The sequence below is a fragment of the Crocuta crocuta genome, unplaced genomic scaffold (assembly GCF_008692635.1).
Source record: "Crocuta crocuta isolate KB4526 unplaced genomic scaffold, BGI_CrCroc_1.0 scaffold662, whole genome shotgun sequence".
In the NCBI taxonomy this organism is placed as follows: domain Eukaryota; kingdom Metazoa; phylum Chordata; class Mammalia; order Carnivora; family Hyaenidae; genus Crocuta; species Crocuta crocuta.
The window spans coordinates 95777-105839 of NW_027533282.1; the positions used below are offsets into that span (position 1 = coordinate 95777).

At 40.0% G+C, this 10063-nt stretch overlaps 1 protein-coding gene across 1 annotated transcript; it reads right to left on the minus strand.

Moving 5' to 3' along the window:
• Positions 1-5449: 5449 nt before the first annotated feature.
• On the minus strand, positions 5450-6409 carry OR51G1 (olfactory receptor family 51 subfamily G member 1). The gene has a single exon (XM_077748117.1). The coding sequence runs from the start codon at positions 6407-6409 to the stop codon at positions 5450-5452; it is 960 nt and encodes a 319-aa protein (XP_077604243.1).
• Between the last annotated feature and the right edge of the window lie 3654 nt (positions 6410-10063).

A 10063-nucleotide genomic window follows, 5' to 3' on the forward strand; every position in this document is an offset into this window, starting at 1 on the left:
TTTAGTTTGAGACAGACTTTCTTCAGAGTTTGTGCCTCACATTTTAAAGGGAGTAGGGCAGAATAAAAATCAGAGAGAGAGAGAGAGAGAGAGAGAGAGAGAGAATTATGAGAATACATTGAAGGAAGGGATGTGGATATAAAAGAAAATCCAGAATAGTGAAGCTTGGGAAAGACCACCTTTAGCCTGTTGGCCGGTGAGGTCTTAGGTAACTATTCTAAAGAGTTCTTATTTAAAGGTCTTCAGAGTATCCATTATCAGATTTGGTGAGGATTTCATTGTTCCTGACTAGTTCAAAAAGCAACAGCCTAGGATAGAGGGGAGTGGTAAATTTAACAAATGGTCTGCTCACAATTGTTCTTGGAGAACACTTCCTAGAGGGACTTGGCAAGTTCAATGGCCTCTTCTAATTCTATCACTCAGACTCTGTGATTGCTCAGGAAAATGTCCTTTCATGTCACAGATAAGCTTTTCTTTCAGAGGATCACTTGACTTCTTACTTGACTTCTCCGTTGGGAAATAACTCCTGATTCTGCTAAAGTTGTGTCTGAGGCTGAGGAGTAGAGACTGAGCTTATAGCTCATCTCATTGTTACATCTCAGTTTTGCCTGCCTAACTTGTCTGTCTCCCTGGGTCTCAGTAATACTCTTATGATGCCGCATATGAGGCAGCTCTCTGGGCACGAAATCAGTGAAGTGGGTGTGAGAAAGCTGTTGTCTCCCTACAAAGCTAGTTCTAAAACCATACCTGGGATCCCATGAAGTTAGTGAGATCTGACTGCAATGGCCACCACCTTCTGCAGGTGTTCTCTACAGCCCTTCTTGTGTCGCAAAGTCCCTTTTCTCCTCTCCCTCTCCAGAGCTCAGGCTGAGCCTCTGGGACCTCTTCTTCACTTCACAACTCAGCAACAGACACCTGACTCACCTTTCAAGGCTAGGTCCAGAGCCTCCAGTCCTTGCAACAGAAGAGAAGGAAAGCTAAAGCCAGAGGCTCTGGAGGGTATGAAGAGACTGAAGGGTAGATATTGAATTCCCTGATTTTTATGAAGCTTCCCGAGGTCCCCACTGAGACCCTTTCAAGAATCTCTCATCAATTTCCTATAAGTACTGGTTCTCTGGACTTCATTATCTCATACTCTGGGGATAAGGGAAAGAGAAGAGAATAGTTTTGTGAGATATCTACATCAGAAGCACAGGAGATGTTACACACTGTAGCAACTTTTTGAAGATCTCATGAAAATTTGAACAGTTCCACAACTTCAGGAAACCCCAGTGGGTGTTGTTGACAATGTTTTATGTATGATGTGTCATTACCATATAGTTATGATATCAGAAGTGACAGTGTGTATCGTGGGTATATATAACCTTATATATAAAAAGGGCTTTTTAATTCAATTCTTCTCCCATTACTAAAGGGGAAGAAAGGAGTCACACCACATTTCTTGAAATACTGTGATAGCACTGATTCTTGGGGCCCCAAGTAACCCTATTTGCTGCTGGCTCCGGCCTAGACTCAGGGACTCCATCTCCTATTCCTGTCTCTGATCCACACAGACACACAACTCAGCCCTTTGTTTCTAGACATTAAGGAGTTAACTAGAGAAATTAATTAATTTTTATACCCTTTTAGACAACATGAGCCCCTGAAAAGTAGAGTTAAACAGAGGAGTTCCATATATCAATACAGGGATATGAAGAATTAATCATCCACTTTTGGACTTTGAAAGCTGATGGGCAAGACATTTTAGAAAGTGGAAAGGAGGGCCATTTCAGTATTTTCATTACCTACCTAATCAGTATCTAGCTTATTGAATCTACTTTGAGAATATAAAGGTATAAATAGTAAGGAATGTCCCAGATCCCCACACCAACCATAAGAAGTTGTTATTCCAATTCATTGGCCTGACTGGGCCCCTTGGAATGTGCTGGGCTTCCTCTTGTGGTTTCATTCCATGAATTTTTGGTCAGGCACATTGTAGACACATCTGAGTGTAATGAAGCAGTATTTCTCAAATCAGAGTCCCCAGATAACCTGGATCAGAACTACTTGTAATGCTTATTAAAGTGCAGATTTCCAGGGGAACCTGGGTGGCTTAGTCGGTTAAGCGTCCTACTTTCACTTAGGTCATGATCTCGCGGTTTGTGGGTTCGAGCCCTGCATTGGGCTCTGTGCTGACTGCCAGCTCAGAGCCTGGAGCCTATTTCAGAGTCTGTATCTCCCTCTCTCTCTGACCCTCCCCTGCTCATGCTGTCTTTCTCTCTCTCTCCTAGAAATAAATAAAAATATTTAAAAAAAATAAAATGCAGATTTCTGGGCCTCATTCTTATGGTACAGAATCAGAAACTGACATTAGTCACAACCACAAAGGTTTAAGAATTCTCATATATACTTGGCTTTATGATTTGTTTTCAACTCTGATTCCAGAATTTTTATTCCCTCTGAAATTAAAAATGCATCACTTTTAACCTGGAATTCATTTCAAAACACAGCTACCTCTTATATTGGTTTGCTGGGGCCACCAATACAAAATACCACAGACTGAGTGACTTTAAAAATAGAAATTATTTTCTCACAGCTCTAGAGGCCAGCAAAGTCCTATATCAAGGTGTTGACAGGCTTGGTTTCTTCCAAGGCTTCTCTCCTTGGCTTGCAGATGGCCACCTTCTGTGTGTCCTCACATGGCCTCTCCTCCAGGCATGAGTATCCTTGAGGTCTCTTAGTCTTCTTATAAGGACATGAGTCATATTGAGTTGGCCAACCCTAAATGCCTCACTTTACTTCACTATCTCCTAAAAGCCTTTACCTCCAAATACAGTTACATTCTGATGCTCTGGGGGTTGGGACTTAAATATAAATGGGGGGGGGCACAATTTAGCCTAAAACACCTGTTGATCCATGCATTCTTTCACCCAGTTTTTCACTTATTTAACAAATATTTTATAACAGAAATAATATCTCCTCACACACTCCCCCTTAAAAACACAAGCAATATTTATTTACGGTCTCTGAGTCTAAGCACTGAGAAGAGAGAGGTAGTGTTAGATATGTTTTGGAAGAAAATAGGTTTGAATCTCAGATGTTGTAAAGAGAAATGGGGGATAGAGAGAGGCAGAGGGGGAGAGACAGCCAGAGAGAGACAGAGAGATTTGATTAATCTTTGAACAGCTTATTACAGGGAATATATCCTATCTGCTTTAAATCTTAGCTATTCAGCTCTGTGAGGGAAAAACAGGACATAATATGGGGAGACACAAAAAGAGAGAAAAAAAAAAAGCTCTTATTTCCTGGCCCAGGAAAGAATAGGGAAAAGAAACAAGGTAGAGGAAGAATGTAAGGGAATACCTTGTACATAAAGATGCTGCCTTGAGAAGAGACCAGTTAGGGGAGACTGAAAGGACCTTAAGAGAATGTTATTGGATTGGACTTACACAAAATTGGGTTGAATTGATGCAAAAAATAGTGGTTTTTAAATTTTGGTATGGTTTTTAAGTTGTTATTGCATTTCCACATGATAATTAGTTGGTAAATAATGAGACAGATGATTTAGAAATAAAACAAGTAACATTTCCTCCCTGCATACCTTAGTTGTCTGAGTGAAGTTGATGGCCATCTATAGTCACCTAATACCTAAAATGTATATTTCCCAGGAACATCCCATGCTGTTTTAGATCCCTTTTTTTTTTTTCTTTGTCTCCACTGAGGCATTAATCTAAAGTGTTAGTGTATGTGGGAAAACTAGAGTTCAGGAAGTCTCAATAGCACAATGCCAACAGTTTAGGTTTTGAGATCTGACAGACCTGAATGTGGTTTGAGTCTTTCCATTTATTACATGTGATATTGGCTACAGTACCTTATCTCATTGAACCTCCTATCTAAAAGAATTATATGAGAATTGAAGAAGAAACTGGCTATCTTGAACGGTAAGATAGCACTAAATAAAAATAGTTGGAGAAATTAAAATTTTAACAAAATGATTGATATTCAGTATTGTAGTAAGTAGATAAACATCATGACCATTTAAAAATGTGTCATATAAAGATGCTTTTCAATTAACATTCTTGAAGCAGGCATACCTTTTTCAGTACTATTGAAGTCTTTTCTACCCTACTGAAGTGTTTGGGAGGCCGTTCTTCATAAATAAACAGAAGGCAGTTCTTGGGATGGATCCTAGGTTACAGTTCTGTATAGAAGAAAACTCATAATTTTGATATATCGATAATCAAATAATCAGGATATAGCAGTCAGCTAGCTGCTACCTGGAGGATAACTTCCTGCAGTAAGTTTTTAAAATTGACAAAAATCTTATTTTAAAATTTTGACTGTCATCTTAATTTCCAAAGGAGAGTCAAATTGGAGATTGTATGTAAGTGCTTTGAGACATTCTGCAGTATATAGTAAATGTTCAATAATTATTAGGTGTTATTGCCACAATATCACTATTATTTTTTATTGTTACTTCCCAGCTCATCAGTAAGAAATCTGGAGGTGGGGAGGAAATACAGGGTGTTTTATTTACTTTGAAATTTAAAATGTATATGTATTAGAGAATGCTCCCAAATCCCTAACTTTCCTATGTCCTTTCACAGAATCTTGGACATACATCCAGGCATCAACACAAATGCTATTTTTTTTAATCGACTTTGGTTTTAAGTTGCTTTCCTGTTGCCTTCTAAGGCTTAGTTTTATAAGAACTCTTCAATAGATGATAGTGCATGGGTGGTGCGAAGCCTCTGAAGACTTCGCAGAAAATCTTCAACTTCAGGTGGCTGATGGATGAGATGAATCTGAAATTCAGAGAGTATGAATTTCATACAGAAATATGACTCATTTGGCAAGTCACAGTTTCTAGATGCTAACTGGTTCCTTTAAGGTACTAGATCAAAATGTGGGGCAGGTACGATAAAACAAAGAATGTATTTTGAGTGGTGTGTTAGTTAGGGTCCAGTAAGAAGAAAGAAACCACACAATAATTTTAACAGAAAAGTTTAATATAAACATTTATTAACAAGAGATTGTAGTAACAAGAAATCAACTAAGAAGAAAGAAAGAACCATAGAGGATTCTCTATGGCTGAGGCAGAGTTTCCAAGAAGGAAACATGTTTTCAGGGGAAGAATCCTTCCCAAGGCTGGCATTTGGATGTTGGAGAGAATGTGAGTGAAGCTCACTGAATGACAGAGTTCACTAGATTGTTCTGGGCCAAAGCTGGTCCCCAGTTAGGATGAGTCTGGTTGGTGGAGAACTACTTGCTAGAAGACTGATGACATTCTCAAGAATGCCTATGGGGGTTACTGTTGGCTTTCTGGAGAGTCAGCTGGGGTACCAGCTGGAATCACCAGAATGTTTCTAGAAGCTGCTTAAGGAGGTAATCGGCCATGGATCCCCTGGAAACCAAAAATGTCAATAGGCTTCATGCCCCCAGAGCTCCCTTCCTTTATCCTAACCCAATCCTATTGAAAACACCTAAGAGATTTTACAGTCTCAAGCTTCTTAGCAATGCGGGTACGGATTTGCTTGGTCTTGATACTGTAGACAATGGGGTTCATGAGAGGTGGGACCAGCAGATACACGTAAGACATGAGGAGGTGGACAATACGGGGCAGATGTTCACCAAAGCGGTGCACAAGAGACAAGCCAATCATGGGGATATAGAAGAGTAGCACAGCACAGATGTGGGAGACGCAGGTGTTGAGGGCCCGAAGTCGCTCCTGGCGGGAGGCAATGCTTAGCACAGTGCGGAGGATGAGGGTATAGGAGAGGAAGATGAGCAGTGAATCCACACCAACAGTGCAGGCCACAACAAAGAGCCCATATATGTGATTGACAATGATGCTAGAGCAGGCCAGCTTCATGATCTCTAGGTGCAGACAATAGGCATGGGCCAGCACATGGGAGCGGCAGTATTGGAAGCGCTTAAGGAGGAATGGCAGGGGCAGGATGAGCAGGGCACTTCTAAGCATTGAGCTCAGCCCCATCCTGACAATACGTGCAGGTGTCAAGACAGTGGAGTAACGCAGTGGGTTGCAAATGGCCACATAGCGGTCAACGGACATGGACAACAGAACTGAAGACTCTACCAGTGACAAGGTATGGATGAAGAAGAGTTGAGTGAAGCAGACGGGAATGGCAATCTCTCTGACATCAAAGCAGAAGATGCCCAACACAGTGGGCAGTGTAGATAGGCAAAGGCCCAAGTCTGTCAGGGCCAGCATGGCCAAGAAATAGTACATGGGTTCATGGAGGGTGACGTCAGTACGGATGATGTGGAGGATGGTAAGGTTGCCTACAATAACTGTCAAGTAGATGGAGCAGAAAGGTATAGAGATCCAGCCATGGAAATCTTCCAGACCTTGGAAGCCCGTTAGGAAGAAAGTCGCTTTTTGGAGGCTGCCATTATAAGAGATTGTCATGGCTTTACAGTCTTGGATTCACCAACCTGCAATACAGAACGGGATTCCTGGAGAGAGACAGAACTGAATTCTACTCACCTCCGTGTCCTGGGACCAGTGCAGCAGGAAGGGTCTGCAGATGAAATGAGAAAGAAGATAAAGAATTGGGGGATTTGATCTATTAGCCTTTTCTGGAGGGTCTAAGAAGGGAACTTCTACAGGGAAGTCTGTGGTCTATATGATTGTCTATATGATTATGTAGTCTGTATGATTCAGCTTTATGGTGGTATGTCTGCTAGTGCTGGATTCTCAGTGGGTTAACGAAGTCACTTCAGATGGCACCTCTTTCACATGTTATTCCATGAATAAATCTTTAATTTAATCATTAGCACATTCAGAATCTGTATCATATATATGAGGGGAATTAGTATTATACACCATTTTGCACAATTGTGTATGAGGATCAAGTGCAGATCATATGCCTTCAAATATATTTTTAAAAATTTTTATGTTTTATTTATTTCTGAGAGAGACAGCATAAGTAGGGGAGGGTCAGAGAGAGAAGGAGACACAGAATCTGAAACAGGCTCCAGGCTCTGAGCTATCAGCACAGAGCCCGATGCGGGGCTCAAACCCATGAACCATGAAATCATGACCTGAGCCGAAGTTGGATGCCCAACCAACTGAGCCACCCAGGCACTCCCCTTTAAATGTATTTTAATTTGGCTGGGGATTGTGCTTTATTCCACAATGCCTAGCTTGCAGAGGAATGCCGAGGAAGCATTGAGCAAATGTTTATTGAACTCCTTGAACTTAGAACTTGTGATCAGAGCAATGCCTTTCCTGAATCTGCATAAAAGTCTTTGGTGACCGAGGATGTAAATTGTGCTGTGCAAATCTGAAATCTGGGACTGAAAAATGTTTAAGAAGAAGCAGGATCTCCAGAAAGCAAATAATTCTAGAAAAAGGCATATTATGGCTTAGTTCTGAGAGATTTCAAAAGAGATGTTAAGTTTCCAACATCAAGGCAGTTAAGCTGGGGCTAGAGGTAGAGATGAGGCTGCAGAGGAGGTATGCATCAGATATGAAACAGAAATGAAAAAGAGAAACCTAAAATGGTCAGGAAAAACCTCTAATCTTTAGCTTATAATGAGGAAACAAAATCTTAATAAGCTATGCCTTTGGGGTTTGGATCAATATGCCACACAGGTATAGATTAGTCTCTAATACCTGAACTGGGCTCTATTTAATGTCTTTTTTCAGAACTCTTATTCAATTACATTTATTTCAAGCCACACAATAATGGGTTCCATGTATTTTAATATAATGCGATATTAGATTGTTTACCACACACATAAAATCTTAAAACAGCTAAAATAGACAGAGAATGGAGACTCAGGGAAACAGGGAGAAAATAGTAGTGTATTATAGTACTAAAGTCATCTTACCACTATGATTGCGAAAAAGAGATAAAGTAGGATAAGGGCTCCTAAAAAGGCATTGCACTTGTGATAGTGAGGTCATCATCATTTTTTTTTTTAGAAAATATTTCAATAGATTGGAGAAAGATTATAAGGGTTTAAATTATCAGTAGGTGGGAAGGAATAAGTAAAAAGTATATATAATTTGTAGTTTTCTTCTAAGATAAAATATACAGAATGAGTGAAGATACCAAGATATTTTGAGGAGGGCATATGAGGAGTTTGAGGTCCTCTTTCAAAAGGCTTTTATTTTATATTTTCTCAGTAATGTGGAGGGACATAGGAGGAGTGAAAAGAAAGAAAAGTTCTTACCCAGCTTTCACCATTCATGCTTCAAATCAAAGCAAGTAATAGTAAGATCATGATGCAATAATTAATGTAATAATAAAACTCCTCTTATTTTGTGATTCCAAAGGAAAAGCAGGAAAGTAGTGAGAATGAAGGAGAGAAATGGAGATGGGAAGTAACGAGCTGTGAAGGAAATGGGAATATCATAGCGTTGCAGAGCATGCTGTGGGTGACACAGGTGGACAAGGCACTCTCACTCTGATACCAAGACAGAAAATGACAATATAATTTTTAAAAAAGAAATGATAAGAAACGAGAAAAAATTCCATCCTTTAAGGGGAGATACAAACAAGATTTTAAATATATGTGCAGCTTTTCACTCACAGTGAAACTGGTTTCCATCCATTTTACTTCGAGCTATTTCAGAGTTGTGAAAGAGAAACATTTAGAAGTGATCTATTTCACTCCCATATCTTCAGACATGGAAGGATCATTCTGCTGCTTAGTGAGAAGTTGCATCCGTCATATGCCACCCTGCTATTATCTTGCCTTCCAAATATATTACTTGCACACTACACTTTGGGTATGGATAAGAGGCAAGTGTGCCAAATATGGGAGGGGGGAAATGATCAAAGCCCTACCTAACTAGCTCTAGAGAAATGGAATTGCTGTATGACTGACTAGAGACTTCCAATCTCGGTACAGATTTGGAACCTAATAAAGTTTGCTGAATAAAAGCCTAAGCTGAATGGTTGGAAAAAACAGATGAGATGGAGTAGGGATTATACAGAATAATTTTTAGTGCAGTGACTACATTTCTTCTCCAAGGCACTCACCTCCAGATTAATGGATCAGATAAGTCAGCTGGTTCCTCCACTAGACTCTATCATACATCCTTGACCCTCCTTTCAACTCTAACTTATTAGGATGTCATCCTAGGGTCAATGGCAGAAAACAGGAGAGGGACTGAGTAGTCATTTCAATGACACTCTGATTCCCTCTAATTCCTCATATAATTGTACTTAGGGTGTTCAGGATGATTAGTATTTGTGCTGGTGACCATCTGCAGGTCTTCTTGCAATACGACTGGAGCGTACCAACAGCTGGAGAGGCCAGGCAGAACTCAGGGTGAGTGCTAGCACAGCTACACGAATACTCTGTGCTTAAAACACGAGGGCTTTTTGAAGAGTCAAGCAGCTTCTCCCTAAGGGAGAAGACCAGGAACTTCTGCTGAGGCTGAGAATTCCCTGAAGAGTTCTCAAGATGTTTAGCTGAGGATGGAAGCCACGAGAGGCTGAGAAACCCCAATCCTGTATGTGGGCAAAGGATAGATTCAAGATGTTAGGATGTTTTTAGTTCTAGATTTTATTTTCTGAAACTAGATAAGCAAGATCTAGCTAGGCTTGGAGTACAGTATCACAAGAGAGAGAGTGTTTTGATTCAGATAAAAGATAAAGCTGATTTCAATCTCTGATACTTTCTAACCATGTAACCATGCAACCTAGGAAAAATTAATTTCCTAGAAAAAGTATTTCTTTATGTTCTAAAAATAGACAATTGCCCTCTTTTTAAAGTCAGACCTTCATACTATCAGGCATTTTTTAGAATCATCTGTCCGTAATCAGAGAACTCTAGATGCTGGCAAGGATGTGGAGAAACGGGCACCNTCCACCGTGGCTCAGTCATAAACTATGGGTTTCTTAATTACTACTGGCCACTCCCTATGTCTTCTTCACTGTATACATGTGGTTTGGGTCATAATTCAGAAACTTGTATTCCAAATACCAGCTTAATACCTTAAAATAGTTCATTAAGCCATTTTAACTACCAATATGTATATCAGGAGGTTTTCCAGAATAGATTTAAACAATTAGAGGGGGTGAGTACTTGAATGGAATAGCTGATA